Raw genomic sequence first — 23,901 nt, 5'->3', positions numbered from 1 at the left:
CCTCAATATAAATCAATAATTTCTAATTGAACCCCTTCAATAATTTCAGTGGTAATGACACAAGATATTATTTCCAGGGACATTATTCAAGATCAAGGAAAGAGAGAAAGCAATAATCGTGGTGATAGCTCACATTACCGATGGTATACACAACAAAAATACAAGACAAGGAACACTGGAGATGGATATCAAACTCATTCATTTTAAACAATTGCATAATTGAATCGTTTTCCAAATTGCATCACCATAATTAATGTAGCTTAACATAGCATTTTTAAAAGTTTAGAATAATATCTAAGAAATATAAGAGAAATAAAAGAGTTAAAAATAGCATTTCAATTCTCATTAACGGTTGCCATTTACTTGTCAACAACCTCTTAATTTCAGATAATCTCCTGGATTCGTTTTATTTGTTGCACACATCATCGGCTGAAATCAAAGCCCCAAAGGCACAACTTTTTTTTCATTTTCTCTGTTTAGAAAGTAAAAAAGAAAAGTGATCCGTCCCCGTGGTCATAGAATCAAAACAAGCCATTTTTGCCAGTGTCATTTCCGTTTGTTACCATGCACGTCATTTCCGGTCTTCATGTCGCTTGTGTAGGGGTCAAAGGCTATGTCGTTTCCAATTTAATAAAGAACTATTATGTTATATAATGTTTCATTATTTTTTTAAATCAGTTAACCGTTGTACTCTGGAAAGATTTAGTTGGTCATTAAGAGTCGAGGCATGGCTTCTGAAAGCTCAAAATGGCCACTTTTAGTTTTGGTATCGATGCAATAAATGTCATCACTTTTTATTGTAGGCCAACACAGTGTCGTTGGTTCATTGACCAGCGAGGCAGCAAATTCTAATGGTGCTCACAATACTATGTTATGATGATCGACCAAATCAGCAAAGTCTTTACCGCATTCGTGCACGACCATCGCAAACCCGCCCGGAAAGTTCGTCACAACACACCGTTCAACGAGATGCTCTGCGGTTACAGGTACTTTCCCACATCGGGTACATGTTGGACAGGTGGAAAGTCCCCACTGATGAAGCGATTTTGCCGTGAGGCAGGTTCTCGACCGAAGCTGATTCGCTGCCATCCAGAGAGGCAGCAGCTTCTAATGAAGCTCACACTACTATATTATGACCATCGACCCAATCAGCAAATTCTCCACCGCATTCGTGCACCGTCACAAACCCGCCCTGAAGCTTCGTCACAACACACCGTTCATCTAGATGAGAGAGTCGAAACATCATTTACTAGAGAATGTTGTGAGTACAATTCGTACCTAAAAAGCACAGTTGAGTTAGGCGTCCTTTCTGGAATTCCTCAAAATTAGTTATTCATCTGGCAGTTTTGTCAAATAACAGGATCGAATGTGTTTTAACATGACATCAACAAACTCAAAGCATCTTCAACATTACAAGAGTTATAGTCCGCGGAAGTTTAGCCATAATTAAATAATGGCGCTCAGCATAGCACAGCACCTGCAACGAGTGACATAAAAGATTGAATGAAGGAAGGAATCAGGGAAGGTAGATCTTTCAGAGATAAAATTGTGAGTAAAAAAAGAGCGGAAATACTTAGAGATGGAACGAAAAAGAAGAGGAGTCAGAACCAGAAGAGAGAGAGAGAGAGAGAGAGAGAGAGAGAGAGAGAGAGAGAGAGAGAGAGAGAGACAGAGAGAGACACACAGAGAGAGAGACATAAAGAGAGAGACAGAGAAAGAGAGACAGAGAAAGAGAGAAGAGGGGGGGGGGGGAGAGAAGAGAGAGAAGGGGGAGGTAACTGATGTTGAACTAGTGTTATTGGCCGGTTAGAATGTCAATGACCCTTATTCCCATGACCCAGTTAGTGAATTAAAAAACCATTAGATTAATCAGTGATTGATGTTATCATCCAGTCAGTGATCGAACAATAATCGATAATTGTGATGGCTGTGGGAAACCAATAGCCGCGATGCCTGTCGTAATCGTTTTATGCTTAAAATTAACCCATTATACGCTGGATTAAATTACAACAGAACGGCCGCCCCATAATGGTTGAATCAATATTTTGATTTTAGCTTTTTTAATGTTTTTTGTTAATTTAGATCACATGTATTTAACGGGTTTTTTAAAAAAGTAATTAGAAGCTTCATTTTGATTTCGTTTTTTATGTAAACGTAAATTATATGATTTTCTAATCAGCGCAAGAATATGGTAAAGGTAAAGAAATATATCCCTTTGGTAAGGTCGGTCGGTATATAATATGAAAAGGCTGAAGACAAAGATAACAGAAAATAATAGAGGAAGAATGATAAAGAAAAATAGAAAGAAGAAGAAGAAGAAGAAGAAGAAGAAGAAGAAGAAGAAGAAGAAGAAGAAGAAGAAGAAGAAGAAGAAAAAGAAGAGCAGGAGGAGGAGGAGGAGGAGGAGGAGGAGGAGGTGGAGCTTCGAGATTTATATTTTGCGGCGTAAAGTTGAGTCCTTGGACTCACATTCTCTCACCGTACTCAGGTGTGATAAGTACCTGGTCGTTGACAATATTGTCATTGAAAAAATGCACTATTGCCTTACAACCTTATGTATCGTCCTACGTATTAAGTGTTGCTGTTAGTTAAGGACCCCTCGTAAAGCGCCTTGATCACGTTAAGTGGATACTGCACTGTATACATGATCGGGTTGAAGTTTTTATATATAAATAATATATAAAATATAGCGATTGACGAGGGTCAGAGTGTAATATAATATTTTATATTATATTTTTTTGAGCAATTATGGCATCGGTGAAACTTTAAGTCCTCACGGGGGTAAATTTATATAATGATACGAAAGATATAATAAATCTGTTGAAGAGGGTTACACTGTATCTTCATTGACTCTTCACTTTTTAAAACGAATATGGCCTCGGTAAAACCTTAAGTTCTCGTAGGGTAAATTTACATATTAGAATAAATGATATACTGTTACAGTTAAAGAGTGTTTGACTGTCTTATCATTGACTGGTTTATTTACCCAGCATATGTCGTAAAACGTTACGCTCTCATAGGGTCAATATCTAAATAATACCAAAATGTTGCGGTTGAAGAGGGTTAGACTGTATTTTCTTACTCTATATTATGTTTATTTTTTTGCAAATGTTGCATCTGTATAACTTCTCTTAGGGTAAATTTACATATGAAAGATATAATATTGCGATTGAAGAGAGTTAGACTGTATCACTTGACTCTATATTAGTTTTTAAAGCAAATTTGGCGTCGGTAAAACTGTAAGTTCTCGTATGGTAAATTTATATATCATAATAATAAATATAATGTTGCGGTTAACGATTGTGTGTGCCTGTATTTTCATTGACGCCATATTATTTCTCAGCAAATGTTGCGTGCCTAAAACTTTTCATATGATCAATATAATATGATCAGAATATCATCGTTTCTTAGCAAATGTCGAATTAGTAATCCTTTATAAGTTCCCGTAGGATTGATATATAAATGATACTTTAAATGTTGCGGTTGAAGAGGGTTAGACTGTGTTTTCATTGACTTCATATTATTTTTAAGCAAATATGGCGACGGAAAAAAATCAAGTACCCGCAGGGTTAATATGTCAATTATAAATCAATATTCGAGTATGAACGCTGCTGCTGGAGTGGGGGAACAACAACAGTGTGAGAGAGCAAAATTGCGCAAGTACATAAAGTCACACCTCCACCCTTGAGTTAAGTGAGGCGAGGAGTGTAATTGAAGTGTGAAATTGTGTATTTCCTGAGAGTGCAGTGTTCATGGCTTTGCAGATTCACGAGGACTTCCTGTCGTGTATCGAATGACCTAGATAGAGAAATTATATTATTAGGTAAATCGATTTAGTGAGAGGAGCGATTTAATTTAATCGCCAAGGGAGAGATCGATACGGTAACCCATTTTGAAAGCAACAGCAAAGTTCAATAGGATTTCTATTTGACTTTATGTGATCACGAGAATTCTTACCAATAGAAAAGACACGAAAAGTTCATGGCATTTCCGTAGAGGTTTTGGCCAGAAAACTCATCCTTCAAATATTAATCAAACAAAATTACAATTATTTTACCAAAAACTCTCAACCCACGGACTACAAGATTGTCCCAGATTTCTGAATTTTTGACAAGATGAGGGTCATTTTAGTCAGTCGATTTTTGAAAGACGAGTTTTCTGGCCAAAATTTTAAAGACTACGATAGATTTAGCAAAGGAAAAAACATTTCAAATACTTGAAAGTCACGAACTTTGACATAAATTTCTATGTTGCTCTTGCCATCTGAATGATTAGTTAAAATCATTGGTTTCCATTTATTTGAACAAGAAGCGATGAGGCTATAGCGACACGCGGTTTATCGTACAATATGGTATTACACAATACTTCAAGTTTCATGTTTATTCAATCTTAGGCTTTCGCCAATAAATCACACAATTTGATGACAACATAGATGATATACTAAACTAGCTGAAAATTGAGTTTGAATTCAAAATGATCTGAGTAGGGCATCTAAAAGAAAGAAAAAAACGCACTCTCCTCAACGAAGCTTACAATAAATATGTTCTAATCATCGAGTGCGCCTCAAATTAATACCGTTATCTTCCTGACCTCCCACAGTGGACACGGAGGCACTTTCTGTGTCTTCCATTCCCCTTTGTGAGCTTTTTTTATATAGCGCATTACCCCTTTAGCGTGCTCAAAGCGCTTTACAAGGGGTCCCTGGCCAACAGCAACACTTAACATTTAGGACGGGACATGACGCCTGTTAGGCGATATTACAATTTTTCGGACAGAGACAACGCTGTTAACGGCCATGTACTCATTTTACATCTGCGCACGGTGAGAGAATGTGAGTAAAGAGTCTTATCCAATGACTCAACTATGCGCCGAGCGAGGCTCGAACCCATGACCTTCCGATCCGAAAGCGAGTGTTATACCACTAGACCACATAGCCGCACATTTCTGTTTCCTAACATGCTTCCGGTCTTTGTCTTGGAATGAGATTACTTGGGTTTTGTCCTGGCCCTGGCCGGATACCCTAGTTGAGAGGGAAACAGTCAAATGTATAGTTAGTTTTGGTAGATATTTTTTTCCTTGTAAATCATCTCTCTGTTATGTATAGTTATTGTTTAAAAATTTTTAACATATGATTTGTAAACATTTGAGTGTTTTCCTCTTAGTGGGGAACTGTTCTTTTGTCTGATGGGACTTTTAGGTGATCTCAAACTAAGTACTTTGATAGTGTGCTCTTGGAATCTACATCTGTTCTCTATTTGAACCAATTCCCCTTTGTCTTACCTTTCCTTGGATGCTTTAATTGTAATTCTAGAACTTTGTACTATCCCATTATTTTCCTATTTACTGGCGCTGATATGAACTTAATGTGTTGCAAGCGCCGTAAAACCCTTAAAAACAAACCAAAATAAAAAATAATACCGTTATAAGATGAATAGTCACATATGTGTACCACCGACTCAAATTGAGACTATGAGTTGAGATGAATCGGATGCAAAGATGTGGATATAAAATTAAAATGATCAGAGCTATAAACTTTTAGACTTATTGAGGTCATAAAACCACATTTTATTCTCTCCAATTAACTATTTGACTGCCTTTATCTGGAAAACACTTATTTTAAAATTAGGTCAGAAAACTCGTCCTTCAATTATTGTGACGAGCGATTTTCTTTCACTGCGTGATTTCTTTATCATTCGTCATCGTCTCGTTCAAATCCACTTCAAACCTAGTGGACGAGACATATATATTTGCCAAGGCAGATAAACACCTCAAGTAAGATAATCAAAACATGGACAGCCTTTCTCCAATAAAGCTCCAAATCTTTCTAACGGAAATTCTGGTCGTTAGGTGGGAAACATTTCCATTGTATAACGGAACACTCACTTTCAGCTTAAGGCTTATTTACCTGTTCAAATTGTCTGCCCATTGTATTCATGCCACCTGCTAATTACCTTTTCCAAACAAGTCGCCATCGTGCGTATGCCCTGAGGTCTTGTCTCGTTCAAGAGTAGCTCAAATTACAATTAAGGTCTAGCTCTCCGGTAATTCTCCGTTATTCTTTCTTACCAAAGCATCTGGATATCATTGGCCACCTAAAACAGGAAGATTCTTCTGATTGGCTATTTTCGTTTCACAAAACCAAATTCATATCTGAATCTGATCACACACACGCTAAGAAGCCCACGAGAAAAGAGCTATCTCTCCAATTTCAAACTTGTAAAAGTTTGTCTATCTCGGCTGGAGGTAAAATGAATTATTGGTTAACATTCAAAGTGGAACGAGATATTACTCTGAATTCAATTTAATCTATCTATTATTAATATTATAGTTCGTGTATATATTTTAATTGTGCTATTCCATGGATGTTCGTAAGTTGGAATACCTGTACAAAACCATATCTATATGTATCTTATTTTATAGTTAACAGTTGTTTATGATCTATGTTATTATTTCATTTATATTCAATATGTATATTGCTTGAATGTCTGTACCCCACCGCCAATCGCCGGCCACACATCATAACCTCAATTATAATTAATAAAAATAAATAAAGAAATACCAGGGACACAACCCTGTTAAATTCTCATCATGTAAGATAGCTCGACTGTCAGTTGATGTTTAAAACATATACTAACTCCCATTATCATGAAGTTACTGCTTCTCCTTGCCTTTGTCGGCAAATAAAGGCTATTATGATGTGTCGCTCAAGGACGATTCGGTGGCGAAAGACAAACTCGATTGGCTCTAAGACCTTGTTGTTTTAACTCTTAAATTGAAGGTCCTTGTCCTGATCCTGAGTCCTGGCCATTTTCCTGGTCCTTTTCCGTGTCGTTGGAGCACCCAGTTGTGCCGAATCCCTGCATCCCAGTCCTTGAACAGCGGTAAACCCCTGATGTCAGCCTAACTACAACACACTGTTGTGATGTCCAGAAAACTCTGCAAAGCAGGCGCCAACCCTGGAACTAGCTGATACATTTGCCTCAGTCAAGCAAGCCGGCGGGATAAAGATAAGCCAAACGGGCTTATACCATTTTCAAATGTATTTTCCACAGACACATATGATTATATCAAAGTAACAAATAAATATATAATAGATTAGATCCACTCAATTAGAGCTATTCTTCCTGATATTAAATAAATACTTATTCTTTCTATCTTTTCCTGTAACAATCTAATTAAACTTTATGTATAGAATTGTTATTATTGCATTGGGCGTTACTATTGTCTTGACTCACTTGTTATCAATACAATTAAGTAATAAGGGACCCTAAGGCAATTCTTAATCACCCCTAGATTAAACCTGAGCCGTTTGTGATATAGGTTGAGTGGTGCAGCTGGTAACGAGAGCCATAGCGCGCATACTAGTTCGAATCCAGACCATTGAGCTATCGGTTGGACTCGATCCCACAACAATAACACCAACCCGTCACAAAATGGTAGGCTCGTCCGGGGATTATGAATCTTTAATATAATATAATATGTGAGTCATTAATCTAGATATAATATTTAAACACCCATTCTTTACTTCTGATACTATCTCAATTTAACAATAGCATTCTATTACATTGGGGGCTCGTTAAATATATCTACCTTAAATCAAACCAATCAATGAATCATTTGATTAATTAATTACAAATATCATAGAGAAGAAATCTTATTTATTATCGAAAGTCACTGTGGTTACATTTGAAATTGGAACATGCCCATTTTTCTATATTTTCACTAATCTATAATTAGTTTACTAACACTGATTTATGATTATGTTTATGACAACCATGTTATTTTGATTATGCATAATTAGGCAACGTAATTTTAAAGCAGTTTACAAAACATAAATTGTTATTTCATTGCCACTTTTTTATGCCATTGTTGCCATAAAATTTTGGACCTCCAGCCGAGAGTAACCCCCCCCCCCCCCCACTGCCGAGAATACCCCCCCCCCCCTTTCCGAGAGTACCCCCCCCCCTTCCGAGAGATACCCCCCTCCCCCCTTCAAAAATTAAGTTAAACAAATCTTAATTAAAAATTACAGTCACTCCAACTTCGTTAGGTCATCTTGCAAGTTGTTGTTTACACGTGTAACGGTAATAGTATTATCTCTCTATTGACCCGAGCACGCCAAATTAAGCCCCAGGCAATAACTACGCTTTCTAAGTATTGTGTCACTGTGTGTGTCATATATTGAAATTTGGCTTAGCGAAACCTTGCACTTTTCAACAGTGTGTTGTGACTTACTTCACTATTGTCTTCATTCATATTTAACCCTTACTGGCAAAGTTCTATTTGTTAACTTTCTGCTCTACTCCTCCTTCCACCTATCGCATCATTCTTATTCACCTTCTGCAGTTGTTCAATCTGTAATTAATCAGCCATGGCTACTGGTGTTACAATTAGACGCGAGTTTATCCAGTTAGGAAAAGAATTAGGCCTTTCTGGTGAACAGTTATCTGCCTATGTCAATGAAAACGCAGAAAGGGAGATTATTAGACTTGAGGAGGAAGAGAAGCGTGCTAGACTAGAGGAGGAGGAAAAAAGGAGACATGAACAGGCTTTGAAAGACAAAGATCTGGAACGGTAGAGAGAGCGTGCTCAGGCAGAAATGCAGCGCGCACGCCAAAAGGAAATTGAAATGTCTTTAACAAGAGACATGGCAAAAAACAGACTCTCTAGCCATAGCCCCATCCCATCCAGTCAGGGCAATGGAAGCATTGATAAAGTCATGTCGTTCCCGGTAGAAACTTTCAACCCACACATTGAAGGGATTGATCAATGGTTAACGCGATTCCAGGAGTTAGCGATCTCGTATGATCTTCCGGAGGACAAATGGGCACTCAAAGCGTCTCAGCATCTCAAGGGCAAAGCCTATGATGTTTACTCTCGCCTGACACAGGACAACAAAAATAACTTTCAGGAGCTAAAGTCATCCCTACTGAGACATTTTGATGTCAGCGCAGAATCCTACCGTAGAAGATTCCGAACATTAAAGAAGGACAGGCATGAAACATACCACCAGTTGGCAGATCATCTACAACTCAGCCTCCAACAATGGTTGAAACTATCTGGCAACCCAGACACCTATGAGGGATTAAACCAGCTTATCATGGTGGAACAGCTGAGAGATGCAATGCCCCTGGATGTCCGTCGTTTTGTCGATGAGCAAGGCGCTCATAAACTGGACGATATAGTAACATGTGCTGACCGTTTTGCCACAGCGCAAGAAAATCACCTCACAGAAAGGAGACAACACCGGATTCAAAACCCGTCGACCTCACATGAAGATAGAGCTACATCTCCACCACCATATGAAAAGAAGAATAACAATAACCAATACGAAAGAAGTAACACAACACAACACAAACAACACGTATACTGCAAGAACTGTAATATGAAGGGACATTTGACAGAGGAATGCCGTCGCGACAACAAACGTAACGGTCATCAAAAGGGAAAACCTGTCAGTGTAAATGTAGGTCGCACAGTTGGGAACCACCCACTTCATAAAACAAAAGAATCTTCGAATCACCCTCCAGTCATTGACACAGTCAAAGTAAATGGACAGAATGTGACCGTTCTCTACGACACGGGATTAGACTATCACGCGGTCTTAGCACGCGACTTGGTTCGGCCGGACCAATTCACAGGCGAGATTATCGAGATTCAATGCGCCACTACAGACAGCCCATCTCTGCCACTTCCGATAGCTAATATCGAAATAACCTCTCCATATGTAGTAGGAACTATACCTGCAGGAGTACTAGATTCACCTACTTACCCTCTAATCCTTGGATGCAAATACGTATTTCTCGGAACGCCCAAACACCCATTTCACGCCTGTCACACAAGGACAAGAGCACAGGATCAAAGGAATATGCCGCCGTTATCACAAAATCCTGGACCAAAGGAAATGAGAAAGGCACAGACCGAGGACACGACTCTCTTGCACTACTTCGCCAAAGTGACGGAAGCTAGTGACAAAAATAAAAAGGGAGAATTCATAATACAACATGAGTTGTTATACAGAGTTTCTGGCAAAAGACGCCATCAGCTCGTCGTCCCCTCTACACATCGCCGACAGATTCTAGACATGGGACACAACATACTTTTCAAAGGACATGTGGGAATCGCTGCCACAACGGAGCGCATCTCAGCCACTATTTCTGGCCTGGTATTTCGGATGACATCAAGAGCCATATAAAGTCATGTCAAAAATGCCAATGGAAACCAGATCAAACAAACACAGCTCCAGTAACCTTAGGTTCGATTAGGACTGTAAACACTCCCGTTCAATACACGGGCGCAAACATCATGAGACATTATTCACGCACAAAGAGACGGAATAAAAATGATCTCAAGCGATGGAATCAAGATGATACATGTAAATGGACTCACAAGGTTTCACGAAATTGGAGTCAGAATGATACCAGGAAACGCAGCAAAAATGTTTCATACAATCTGGATCAAAATGATGCCAAGAAACGGAATCCAAATGTATCAGAAATATGGAATCAACATGATACATGTAAATGGACTCACGAGGTTTCACAGAATTGGAGTCAGAATGATACCAGGAAACGCAGCAAGAATGTTTCACACAATCTGGATCAAAATGAGGCCAAGAAACAGAATCCAAATGTATCAAAGATATGGAATCAACATGATACCAAGAAAAGAAATTAAAATGATGCCAAGATAAGGAATCATAATGTTGCCAAGCAACGAAATCAGGGAGGAACAATAACTCCTGAATTTAAAAATGTTGGACAAACCAGGAACGCTTCACACTGCGAGAACGCTTTCTGCGCTATAAAAAGGACTCTGACGTCACTACCCGTGCTGCGCTTACATGACACCAACCAACCTCTCATTCTGAGGACAGACGCAAGTAAAATTGGAATAGGCGCATCGTTACTTCAACCTGACCTCGATGACCCTACAGTCCTTCACCCTGTTGCTTACGCAAGTAGAAAATTATCGCCTGCGGAACAAAGATACTCAACAGTGGAGCAGGAATGTCTTGCCCTGGTATGGGCCATACAAAAATACCAAATATACCTTTATGGACGTCACTTCACTGTTCAATGCGACAATCAGCCACTTCTATTTCTGGCCACAGCTCAACAATTAAACGCTAAACTCATGCGTTGGTCGCTAATACTACAGCAATTTTCGTTCCATGTGGAATTCATCAAAGGCACTGATAACCATGGAGCCGACTTCTTAAGTCGCCATCCGGTATCCGATGACGCCACAACAGCATAACCGTACTTCCAGTACTATCTTATTGTCCACGTTTCTCAGATGATTTTAAACTAGACTTAATTTTAATCTCACAAGGAGATTTTTCAAGAGGGAGAGAATGTGACGAGCGATTTTCTTTCACTGCGTGATTTCTTTATCATTCGTCATCGTCTCGTTCAAATCCACTTCAAACCTAGTGGACGAGACATATATATTTGCCAAGGCAGATAAACACCTCAAGTAAGATAATCAAAACATGGACAGCCTTTCTCCAATAAAGCTCCAAATCTTTCTAACGGAAATTCTGGTCGTTAGGTGGGAAACATTTCCATTGTATAACGGAACACTCACTTTCAGCTTAAGGCTTATTTACCTGTTCAAATTGTCTGCCCATTGTATTCATGCCACCTGCTAATTACCTTTTCCAAACAAGTCGCCATCGTGCGTATGCCCTGAGGTCTTGTCTCGTTCAAGAGTAGCTCAAATTACAATTAAGGTCTAGCTCTCCGGTAATTCTCCGTTATTCTTTCTTACCAAAGCATCTGGATATCATTGGCCACCTAAAACAGGAAGATTCTTCTGATTGGCTATTTTCGTTTCACAAAACCAAATTCATATCTGAATCTGATCACACACACGCTAAGAAGCCCACGAGAAAAGAGCTATCTCTCCAATTTCAAACTTGTAAAAGTTTGTCTATCTCGGCTGGAGGTAAAATGAATTATTGGTTAACATTCAAAGTGGAACGAGATATTACTCTGAATTCAATTTAATCTATCTATTATTAATATTATAGTTCGTGTATATATTTTAATTGTGCTATTCCATGGATGTTCGTAAGTTGGAATACCTGTACAAAACCATATCTATATGTATCTTATTTTATAGTTAACAGTTGTTTATGATCTATGTTATTATTTCATTTATATTCAATATGTATATTGCTTGAATGTCTGTACCCCACCGCCAATCGCCGGCCACACATCATAACCTCAATTATAATTAATAAAAATAAATAAAGAAATACCAGGGACACAACCCTGTTAAATTCTCATCATGTAAGATAGCTCGACTGTCAGTTGATGTTTAAAACATATACTAACTCCCATTATCATGAAGTTACTGCTTCTCCTTGCCTTTGTCGGCAAATAAAGGCTATTATGATGTGTCGCTCAAGGACGATTCGGTGGCGAAAGACAAACTCGATTGGCTCTAAGACCTTGTTGTTTTAACTCTTAAATTGAAGGTCCTTGTCCTGATCCTTAGTCCTGGCCATTTTCCTGGTCCTTTTCCGTGTCGTTGGAGCACCCAGTTGTGCCGAATCCCTGCATCCCAGTCCTTGAACAGCGGTAAACCCCTGATGTCAGCCTAACTACAACACACTGTTGTGATGTCCAGAAAACTCTGCAAAGCAGGCGCCAACCCTGGAACTAGCTGATACATTTGCCTCAGTCAAGCAAGCCGGCGGGATAAAGATAAGCCAAACGGGCTTATACCATTTTCAAATGTATTTTCCACAGACACATATGATTATATCAAAGTAACAAATAAATATATAATAGATTAGATCCACTCAATTAGAGCTATTCTTCCTGATATTAAATAAATACTTATTCTTTCTATCTTTTCCTGTAACAATCTAATTAAACTTTATGTATAGAATTGTTATTATTGCATTGGGCGTTACTATTGTCTTGACTCACTTGTTATCAATACAATTAAGTAATAAGGGACCCTAAGGCAATTCTTAATCACCCCTAGATTAAACCTGAGCCGTTTGTGATATAGGTTGAGTGGTGCAGCTGGTAACGAGAGCCATAGCGCGCATACTAGTTCGAATCCAGACCATTGAGCTATCGGTTGGACTCGATCCCACAACAATAACACCAACCCGTCACAATTCTATCGATCGATTTAAATGACCATCATCTTTTCAAAAACTCTCAGACCTGGGATGCGAGACCTCGTGAAGTCCCAGGTTTGAGAGATTTTGCCAAGATGAGGGTAATTTAAATCGATCGTAATTTGAAGGACGAGATTTCTGGTCTAATTTTTAACTAAAAACAAAATAACTAAAATTCTCTTTATTCATCCCACAGGGGAAATTTGTCTCTAGGGTCTGTTCCAAGGGAAGACTGGAATAACCCAGGCGTCAGCGGCAGTGCAGCGCTGCAAATTGAGCTAGGGCGAAGTGACATGCTCAAGGCCACACAGTGCAGCGGGTGATCGAACTCGGTACCTTTCGGGTAGGAAGCAAAGACCGTACCACTTAGCCACGCTGCCCCATAAAATACTTGTTTTTACAGAGTACGTCAGTTAACTGGTTAAGGACAGTGTCAGCTCTTTTATTTCTAAAAACGCAAACACGTAGGTTTTCGCGCGTATTGTCGTAAAAATCCGTAGTATCCTAATTTACGACATCCTCCATCAATCACATCCTATTTTGGTTACGTAACCAAACTTTCTTTATGATAGTTAGTGACATGACTTATTATTTGGCGATCTTTTATTGCTGACTGTCGCTGCACACCAATCGGCTTAATGAACCCTAAGTTATCTATAGAAGTATTATTAGTCCTAATGCCATCTTCTTAGAGTTATAGAGGCTGTAACCATTGATCTCGTCCCCTTTCTTGTGTGAGGCAAAGTCCCTGTTTATTTTTCCTTGCTTACAGTGTACAATTTATATAATAAGGGGTCTTGATGATATTAGCATATATATAGTATGCGCTTAGCTAAGAAGCTCACAATATTGCCATCCGGAAGTATAACGGACCAACACACAAAACTATGTGTAACCTTGAACGTTTATATTCTGGTTAATACAGTTTAGTGAGAATTTCTCATAAACTCGTATGGCAAAAGGCAATAATAAAGACCTGAGAGACGTCACTTCATACTATCTTTTCAACCATTTTATAGATGTGTTCAACGATCTGAATGGAAATATATATGGTTGACACCAATGTCATGTATGAATAGTTTTCGTCTCAATTTCAGGTCACATTATGTGAGAAGATCACATGCAATTCCACTATAGATAGTTTGAAGATGACGTCACTCAGGTCTTTGTTGCTGTTTTTTGCCATCCGCGTTTATGAGTAATGCTCAGTGAACTGTATTAACCTGACTATAAACGTTCATTGATACACACAGTTTTGTGTGTTGGTCCGTTATACTTCCGGATGGCAATGTTATGAGCTTCTTAGCCAAGCGCATACTATCTATAGAAGTATTATTAGTCCTAATGCCATCTTCTTAGACTTATAGAGGCTGTAACCATTGGCCTTGTCCCCGATCTTGTGTGAGGCAAAGTCCCTATAAAATGATTGATGAATGAACTGAAAATATTTGTTTTTCCTTGCTTACAGTGTACAATTTATAGAATAAGGGGTCTTTGTGATATTATTATTATATTCAACCATTTTATAGATGTGTTCAACAATCTGCATGAAACGGCAATAAATATGGTTACACATATAGATAGAACGAAGATGACGTCACTCAAGCTTTTGTATTTTGTCGTCCGCGTTTGTGAGTGATTCTCACTAAACTGTGTGAACCAGACAGTAAAAGTTCATGGATACACACAGTTTTGTGTGTTGGACCGTTATACTTCCGGATGGCAATGTTTTTAGCTTCTTGGCCAAGCGCATACTATCTATATGTATAAATAATTTTCGTCTCAATTGGATTCAGTAGTCTGATGTTACGCTTCCCGGCAACGGCGGCCATCTTGGTTTTAAACAAAGAAAATCTGTGCTTTTTATTCTTTATGCTGGCTAGAACTTTTCATATGTCTTTTGATCAGAATGTGTAAAAGTAAAAACATGATCAAATTTATGTTTTTTCCCCTCAGGATACGCTTTTATGCTCGCCGGAGAATATTTCATACGGGCGTCCGCCATTGTTCCGATAGTTTAGAGCCAGTGTTACTAAGTTACCATGCGTCATTACGAGGGAAGTGACGTTACGACTTTCGAAGCATATTCCCAACATTGCCATCCGGAAGTATAACGGACCAATACGCAAAATTATGTGTAACCTTGAACGTTTATAGATAGAATGCGCTTGGCCAAGGAGTTCACAACATTGCCATCCGGAAGTATAACGGACCAACACACAAAATCTGTGTAACCATGAACTTTTATAGTCTGGTTAATACAGTTTAGTGAGAACAACTCACAAACGCGGATGGCAAAAACAATAACAAAGGCCTGAGTGACGTCATCTTCGACTATCTATAGTCTGGTTTATACAGTTAAGTGAGAATTACTCATAAAGGTGGATGGCAAAAAAAACCCCAATTAGATCTGAGTTACGTCAACTTCATACTGTCCGCAGATCGGACAAAATTGAGGTCACTCAACTCTTTGTCATTGTTTTTAGCCAGACATTGTTATGAGTAGTTCTCACTAAATTATATTAATCAAGCTATAGATAGTATGCAGATGACGTCACTCAGGCCTTTGTTATTGTTTTTACCATCCGCGTTTTTGAGTTGTTCTCACTAAACTGTATTAACCAGACTATAAAAGTTCATGGTTACACAGAGTTTGTGTGTTGGTCCGTTATAGATAGAATGCGCTTGGCCAAGGAGTTCACAACATTGCCATCCGGAAGTATAACGGACCAACACACAAACTCTGTGTAACCATGAACGTTTATAGTCAGGTTAGTGAGAACAGTTTAGTGAGAACAACTCACAAACGCGGATGGCAAAAACAATAACAAAGGCCTGATTGACGTCATCTGCATACTATCGATACTTCCGGATGGCAATGTTGTGAACTCCTTGGCCAAGCGCATTCTATCTATAGATAGTATGCGCTTGGCTAAGCAGCTCACAACATTGCCATCCGGAAGTATAACGGACCAATACGCAAAATTATGTGTAACCTTGAACGTTTATAGTCTAGATAATACAGTTTAGTGAAAATTACTCATAAACGTGGATGGCAAAATACATTAATCAAGACCCGAGTAACGTCTACTTCACTCTATCTATAAAGTTTGGGCCCGGGGATGGGGGGGGGGGGGGGAGTTGTGTCGTCCTGGTGTTACAGGAAGTACTTGCCTTGACTCCGGCTGGAGCATGCACCATCGACGATTCCTCTCCATCTAGTATCTTATCTGAAAAAATGTCTACAGAATTACATTGATTCATTGATGTTGCTGAGCTTTAATTTACATTTGAGTTTGAAGACATAATGGGAGTAAAGAGCGTTTTCCAATGGGGACGATCTATGTTAACTTTCCATCTACTCGAGGTCATTGGTCACATTGCAAATTGTGCACAAAGTGGCCCACAAAGTGAAAAGTGTTTACAGCTATTTAAATATCTCGATTGGTCATTTTATTCAGCTTGACACATGGGTATGTTTATAACTTTTGTAAACAAAGCAGCGTGTTTACATTTGTAAAGAAATATCCAATTGCTGGACAGCAATAAATCATGTGATTCATGACCTTGTTGGACGAAAACATGAATATAGATCGCTCCTATTACTCACCCGTGTCGCCGTCCACACTGGGAATCGAACCCGATCGCTTGGTAGATTCTCCTTCTTTGTGGTCGCAATCTGACTACCACACCACTAGACCACAAACCGACACACAATAACTCTACACCAACCCACTTTCTAGATTTAACAGCACAAGACGCTCTAATCTCCCTCAGCCTTGACAAATTCCATTCCAATGAGACATTATCTGAAATTTCATTTCAGGGATAAGAAAACGGACCAGCGTTATCAGCTATCTACCGTATCCTGACAAAACACCTATTTTTGTGCGGCTATGTGGTCTAGTGGTATGACATTCGCTTTCCTATCGAAAGATCCTGGGTTCGAGCCTCGCTCGGCGCATAGTTGAGTCCTTGGAGAAGTCTCTTTACTCACATTATCTCACCGTACTCAGGTGTAAAATTTAGTACCTGACCGTTAACAGCGTTGTCTCTGTCCGAAAAATTGTAAGATCGCCTAACAGGTGTCAAGTCTCGTCCTTCATGTTAAATGTTGCTGTTGGCCAGCAGGTACCTCTAGTAAACCGATTTGAGCACGTTTAGTGGATATTGGGCTATATAAAAGATCATTTTTTATCATTTTTGGCCAAAAGCTTTTACTTCAATTTATATGGATCGACTAAAATCACCCCAAACTTGTCCAAAAATATTAAAGCCTAAAACGAGGATCTCAGGTTAGATAATTTTTCAAAGGATTATACAGCCGGGCTCTGAATAAATACGTTTTGTTAAGTTTGGCTAGACAAGTCGTACTTCAAATTATCGATGGACTAAGATGACCTTCATCTTGTCAAAAACTCTCCACCTGGGACTTTAACTCACTCAAGACTAGAGATTTTTCTACTTTTCAAAACTGGAAAAAAATGTATTGAAAATGAGCATGTGCATGGATAGTTTTATTCAACTATCATTAACATGTAAAATTTAAAAACATTATTTAGCTTTGCTACTAACTACGCCCATGATTTGGCTCCGAAAAATGTAATAAATAGGCATGGGGTAAAAGTAACCCGAATATACTACGGATATAGTCGGTGTTAGGGTTGAGTGAGTTAATTAAGTCTGGCCAAAATTTTTAAAACGTGTTTTATCAGAGTAGCCTACAGCAGAAACGGTCATTTTGTTTAATATTAGAGACAAATCGTTTTATGCCAGGATGGTTTAGATGCAGAACGTTGAATTTGTAGACAAAAAAAATTCAGACGGGGTTACGTTTATAATCTTATATTGTGGGCAATTGATATAGTTTTTTTTAGTAAAACAATTCTTATATAATTTCCTGTCATAATTTTAAAATAACTATTTAGCATTTTGCTCTTACATTATAATGCCATTTTGTGATAATGGATCGCATTTTAAGTAAACGTTTTATAACCAGAGTGAAAATAAATGTGTTTTGTTCAAGTTTGGCATTGTTATCAGCTTTCAAGGAAAACTGCTAGTTGTGCAGCAGTCGGGGCAGTCAAACACACGGGACGAGTTTGCACGAAACAGGGATTTCAATTCCCTGAGACTGTTAAAATATTATATCATTGAATGTATGGTTTTGCAATGAACCAGCATTTTTTTTTACTCCAAATAAGCTGATAGGATTAACTGTGTCCTTTTCACGATACAAAAAGTGGGGTATATTTATCTATCTCCCTTCTCGGCTCCTGAGAGAGAACGACTGGTGCTCCAAGATTGGTGTTTCCACGGTAAATTTTAGCCAAATTAACACGAGAGATTTTATTTTTAAAATTGCATTGTTGTTTTATTTTTCTCCTTAAGAATTTTTCTCCTCGTAAACAGAATTAATAAAATAAAGTCGGTGCTCACCGTTTAGGTGATCGTCGCCTTATTTATTTTGTAACGTAATATTTTTCAGACCGGAGTGAGGCTACACATTTACGAAGACCTCGACCCACAGCACGGATTACGAGACTGAAATTTATGGGGCAGATTTTCATCATAGAAAAATGGGAGTTCTCCGCTTTGGAGCAGCAGCGGCTAACGGAACTTCAACGAAGGAAAATGAAACCTCCCGCACGTTTTTAGGGACAAATGCTATCGCTTTGTCTATTGATATAGTTATTCATTTGATAATACCATCGATAACATTTATTTAAAACTTCGCCGTTCTTATCTATCCGTGCATGTTCATATCAGGGGTAAATTTAACTTTACAGAGAGAGGCCTGTATTTCCTTATCATTTATTTATTTAACTTCGAACTGAACCTTTCAATAGGAGTTACAATAATTCAGTTGGTAGGGCACTTGGCTAACGGGCAACGGACCGATAGTGGTCCAGGGGGTGAAGTCAAATTTGTTTCATGTTCAAACCCTCAAAAATATTTTTTTTATTCAATAATTCTGAATGAATTTTGATTAAACAAAGAAAAAGAGTATCAGAGGGTTAACAAAACAAACCCTGGTTTCTCTTGGCGTTGAATGGACACTCACATTTATTGATTGCTACCTTTTTGATAAGATTTTAATCTAAATTTAAGAACCCCTCCCTCGGATCCACAGAACCATACGCGAGGTCCCAGGTTTGAGAATTGTTTCCCAAGATGACGTCATTTAAATCGATAGGTCTTTGATGGACGGTTTTTCTAGTCAATTTATTTTTTCTAAAAATACCTGTTTTTCGAGACTTCGGCAGTAAACTGGTTGATGCTGTTTGTAGCTTCTAAACAACCCTGACAATACACCATTTTCAGGCGATATGTCATACAGAAAATAAAAAGAACACAGAGAACATGCTTACATTTCATGTCTATTATTGAACCCTTTCTGTCAAACAACCAGAAATTACTCGATGTTTCTTATCATTCCGATGAATTCTAACCTGCCAACCTTGATGTCAATGTGAAACGAACCCCTTACTAAGACAAAGCCACCGTGACCTGCCACCGCCACACAGTCTACTACTATTTCTACTATCAATCTCGTCCCTAATCCAGGAGCAAATCCCTGCTTGGCTTTGAGAAATTACAATAAAACCTCTTAACTGGGAAGTTTTGTCAACAAAATATGGCGACCCACAGTCTCCGATTTTTGAACATTTCGGGCATTTATATGATGACGTGGGGGCGAAGTGGCCGAGTGGTTAAGGCATTGCACTGTGACCCGGAAGACCCGGGTTCGAGCCCCGCTTCGGGCACTTTCGTTTTTTTTTTCCTTGAGCAAGATTATTAACCCCCAATTTGGACAACATGGGTGATTCCTGTTGACATCAGACATCTTGTTTGATGAGTTATCTATATTCCTTCGTGGAATGCCTTGGCGACGATATCTTATGATGTCGTGGCGCAAAAGGCATACTTTGTTAAATATGGTGACGTATCCACTACACATACTCAAAGTACTTTACAAGAGGTCCATAGCGAACAGCAACACTTAACATGTAGTAAAATCCATGACGCATGTTAGGTGATATTCCTCTTTTTTTCCGACAAAGACAACGCTGTTGATGGCCAGGTTCTCATTTTATAGCTGAGTAAGGTGAGAAAATGTGAATAAAGAGCCTTTTTCAAGGACTCAACTATGCTCCGTACATGAGGGACTCGTACTCAGGACCTTCCGAGTCGAAGATTTATCATATCACAAGACAACATAGCCGCACAAATCGGTACTCTTAGATGCTGGAAGGTCGGATTTATAACCTAAAGTATTAGAAACTCGTTAATTTTAGACATTCTTTTTGAATATATATATAAAACGAGTAAACTTTATAAAAAGCGTAACGATGGGACTAAAAATGTCAAACATTTGAACATTATAATTTTTAAGTCACATCTTGTATACCCCGACACAACACCGTTTGATGCAATGACTCGCATATTTTCAAACTTCACTGTCACACAATGACAACACACAAGTGTGTGTAAAAGAAGTCAAGGCTTTAAGGCAATATTTGTCAGGGTCATTTTCACATATCAATAGGATTCAATAGTCGTAACGTCACTTCCTTCCTAATGACGCATGGTAACTTAGTAACACTGGCTCTAAACTATCGGAACAATGGCGGACGCCCGTATGAAATATTTCTCCGGCGAGCTTAAAAGCGTATCCAGAGGGGAAAAAACATAAATTTGATCATGTTTTGACTATTACACATTCTGGTCACAAGACATATAAAAAGTTCTAGCCAGCTTGAAGAATTAAAAGTAATGATTTTCTTTGTTTAGAACCAAGATGGCCGCCTTTGCCGGGCTGCGTGACATCAGACTACTGAATCCAATTTATAAGGTAAAAGTTTTCTCGACGCAAAAAAAAAGGTGATTTGTCACTCACTGGAAACACTGTCTTTGAGAGCTGAGAATAGAACCTCCTATTTTGGAAGTTCAACGTCAATACAAGTCAAACTATATTATAGTCCTCGCTTTGCATTTATCCGAAACTATCCCATGTTTGACACATTTTATTATAAAGGTTTGTTATTTATTTTTTTATTGAGCTTTTACATAGCGCAATATCCACTAAAATGTGCTCAAAGCGCTTTACAAGGGGTCCCTGGTCAACAGCAACATTTAACATGTAGGACGGGACATGACGCCTGTCAGGCGATATTACAATTTTTCGGACAAAGACAACGCTGTCAACGGCCAGGTACTCATTTTACACCTGAGTACGGTGAGAGAATGTGAGTAAAGAGCCTTTTCCAAGGACTCAACTATGCGCCGAGCGAGGCTCGAACCCAGGACCTTACGATCCGAAAGCGAGTGTCATACCACTAGACCACATGCCGCATAGCTGTTAGTGGTGGAGGATTTCAAAATATAGAAGGATGTATACCCAAAACTCCCATAGATTTTATCTACCTACCCCAAAGCCTATTTTCATCATTAAACGGCAAAAATAAAACTGAGAGTTGGCATGTATGACGTATGAAGAACCATGATGTCTTGTTGTTTATCTTAGCAACATGCGCACTTTTTTGTTCACATTGTAATTGAGGAAGCTTATCTATTCTATCAAATTCAAATTCAAATTGAGCTTTATATAGCGCAATATCCACTAATAAATGTGCTCAAAGCGCTTTGTATGCGTATATATTTTCTAATACGCCTTATCCCTCTCCTTACGAGCTATTTTCAGAATTTTACCCTTAACTTCATGTTCACTACAAGAGTAAAATAGAGTTTTCAAACGGACTAGCAAGTATATTCTATATTTTGTTAAGAAAAATGAGCTCTGCAACACAGTGTCGAGTTTTTATAGCTATAACTAACTATAACAACATGCAATCAGTATAAGAAAATTGTTGCTTTCATCGTAACAAATGTGACGATTTTCCTATGGGTTGTAAGGAGAGGGTTAATCCTAACATTAACACCACTGTTTTCATTACTACTTGACGCAGTCCTACTTTTTTCCTTACACTCAATAGTAGTAGATACGCGCAGTAATACTAGTACATAAGGTCAAGGAATGTCTACGTCACTTTATCTGTGTGTATCGTCGAAATCAAATTTCTACCTGGTCAGCGTCATTCAACACTGACCGGTAGCTTATCTTTGGACTGGCAGTCTTGCTCTGTAGCAAGTTGCCCACGATTATGAGAGTATACTGAAATGTTCAGATTTTATATGGAAATGGTCCAGAGAATGTTGTACGGCTTGTTGGTCTCATAGTATAGGGAATGAGATTATTGGAAAAGTAGCGTCCCTTGATTGGACGTCACGACCTTACAGAGAGAACGTCAATTTGGTTTTGAAGTGTCTCAAGTCGCTTTCACCGGAAGCGAGGACGAGAGACGCATGCGCTCAACCAACATGACGTTCTCTCTCTAATAACTTTTCCGCCGGTGACGTCACAGACTATGGGTGACGTCCAATCAAGGGATTTTTCTCTTCCGCTAATCTCATTCCCTATACACTTGGATTCTAACTCTTCGGTCCCTTTGTCCAATATCGTTGTCGGCGAGACGCAGTTTAACCAGTTATAAGTGCCGTACTCTGGAAAGAGACGTATTCCAAATTTTGGCTAGAAAACTCGTCCTTCAAATCTCGATCGAAGTAAATGACCCTCATCTTGGCAAAAACTCTCAAACCTGGGACATAGCGAGGTCCCAGGTTTATCAGTTTTTGCCTATACAAGGGTCGTTTAAATCGATCGATATTTGGAGGGCGAGTTTTCTGGCCAAATTTTTAAATACATACATGTCTTTCCAGAGCAGGCCAGTTAACGCGTTAATAAACTCTCACTAAACTCATGTGTATAATAAGTATCAGGTTGTCAAAAAAATATTGTATTAGAGTCATGTCTCGTCCTTTGTATTGAATGTTGGTGTCGGCTTGATTCCCCTTTTAAAGAGCTTTCAGCAGGTTTAGTGGATATCGAGTTAAATAAAAGCTAAAGAAAAAAAATATTGAGCTTTTATATAGAACAATATCCACTAAACGTGCTCAAAGCGCTTTACAAAGGGTCCCTGACCAACAGCAACACGTAACATGTAGAACGAGACCCGGACGATAGGCCTGTTAGGCGATATTACATTTTTTTTTCGACAGAGACAAATTATTGACGGCCAGGTACTCATTTTACACCTGATTACCGTGAGAGAAGATGAGTAAAGAGCTTTTTCCAAGGCTCAACGATGCGCCGAGCGAGGCTCGAAACCATAAACTTCCGATCAGCAGGCGAGTGTCATACAGCAAGACCACATAGCCGCACAGCCGCAGGTATCGTTGGATCTTCGAATGTTGTATGGAGCAGTTATATAAAATAATGTGGAATCGGTGGTTCAGAAGTACAGTATGTCATCTTGTTACAAATTAAAGCGATCCTCAGCGTGGTCAGTATTCTAATGGGTCACCATAATCACAAAACCTAGGTCTGCATAATGTGGCACGGAGTAAGAGACACTGCGATTTCCCCCTTGTGGCTTAAATTAAATAACAACGTGAAATTGAATGTAAGTTTCAATTTAATATACGAAAACAGATAAAATGAACTTATTTTATCTGTTTTCGTATATTAAAATGAAGCTTACATTCAATTTCACATTGTTATTTATTTCTTCGAGCTTCAAGCAGTAACATGAACATTTTTAGCGCAATATTTACAAACGTGCTCAAAGCGCTTTACAATTAGTTTGCAACACGTTAGTATTCGGCGATATTACACTTTTTTCCGACAGAGACAATGCTGT

General features: G+C 38.7%; 1 protein-coding gene and 1 long non-coding RNA gene across 2 annotated transcripts; both read left to right on the top strand.

The window, feature by feature from the left end:
• Positions 1–6,117: 6,117 nt before the first annotated feature.
• Positions 6,118–7,200, top strand: LOC144969717 (uncharacterized). The gene is made up of 2 exons (XR_013644808.1): positions 6,118–6,243; positions 6,779–7,200. It is a non-coding gene; the product is annotated as an uncharacterized LOC144969717 (long non-coding RNA).
• Positions 7,201–8,647: 1,447 nt separating this feature from the next.
• Positions 8,648–10,195, top strand: LOC144969403 (uncharacterized). Its single transcript, XM_078908514.1, has one exon. It carries the CDS (start codon positions 8,648–8,650, stop codon positions 10,193–10,195), a length of 1,548 nt encoding a protein of 515 aa, XP_078764640.1.
• Positions 10,196–23,901: the final 13,706 nt, after the last annotated feature.

The sequence above is a fragment of the Berghia stephanieae genome, chromosome 3 (genome assembly GCF_034508935.2).
Source record: "Berghia stephanieae isolate SIO BIC M18660-M18661 chromosome 3, UCSD_Bste_1.3, whole genome shotgun sequence".
NCBI lineage: Eukaryota > Metazoa > Mollusca > Gastropoda > Nudibranchia > Aeolidiidae > Berghia > Berghia stephanieae.
The sequence above is the reverse complement of the archived record's forward strand: the minus strand, read 5'-3'. Positions and strand labels throughout refer to the sequence as shown.

Bases quoted from the DNA above. Each gene is read 5' to 3' on its own strand.
- LOC144969403 (XM_078908514.1), top strand. From the start codon at position 8,648: ATGGCAAAAAACAGACTCTCTAGCCATAGCCCCATCCCATCCAGTCAG.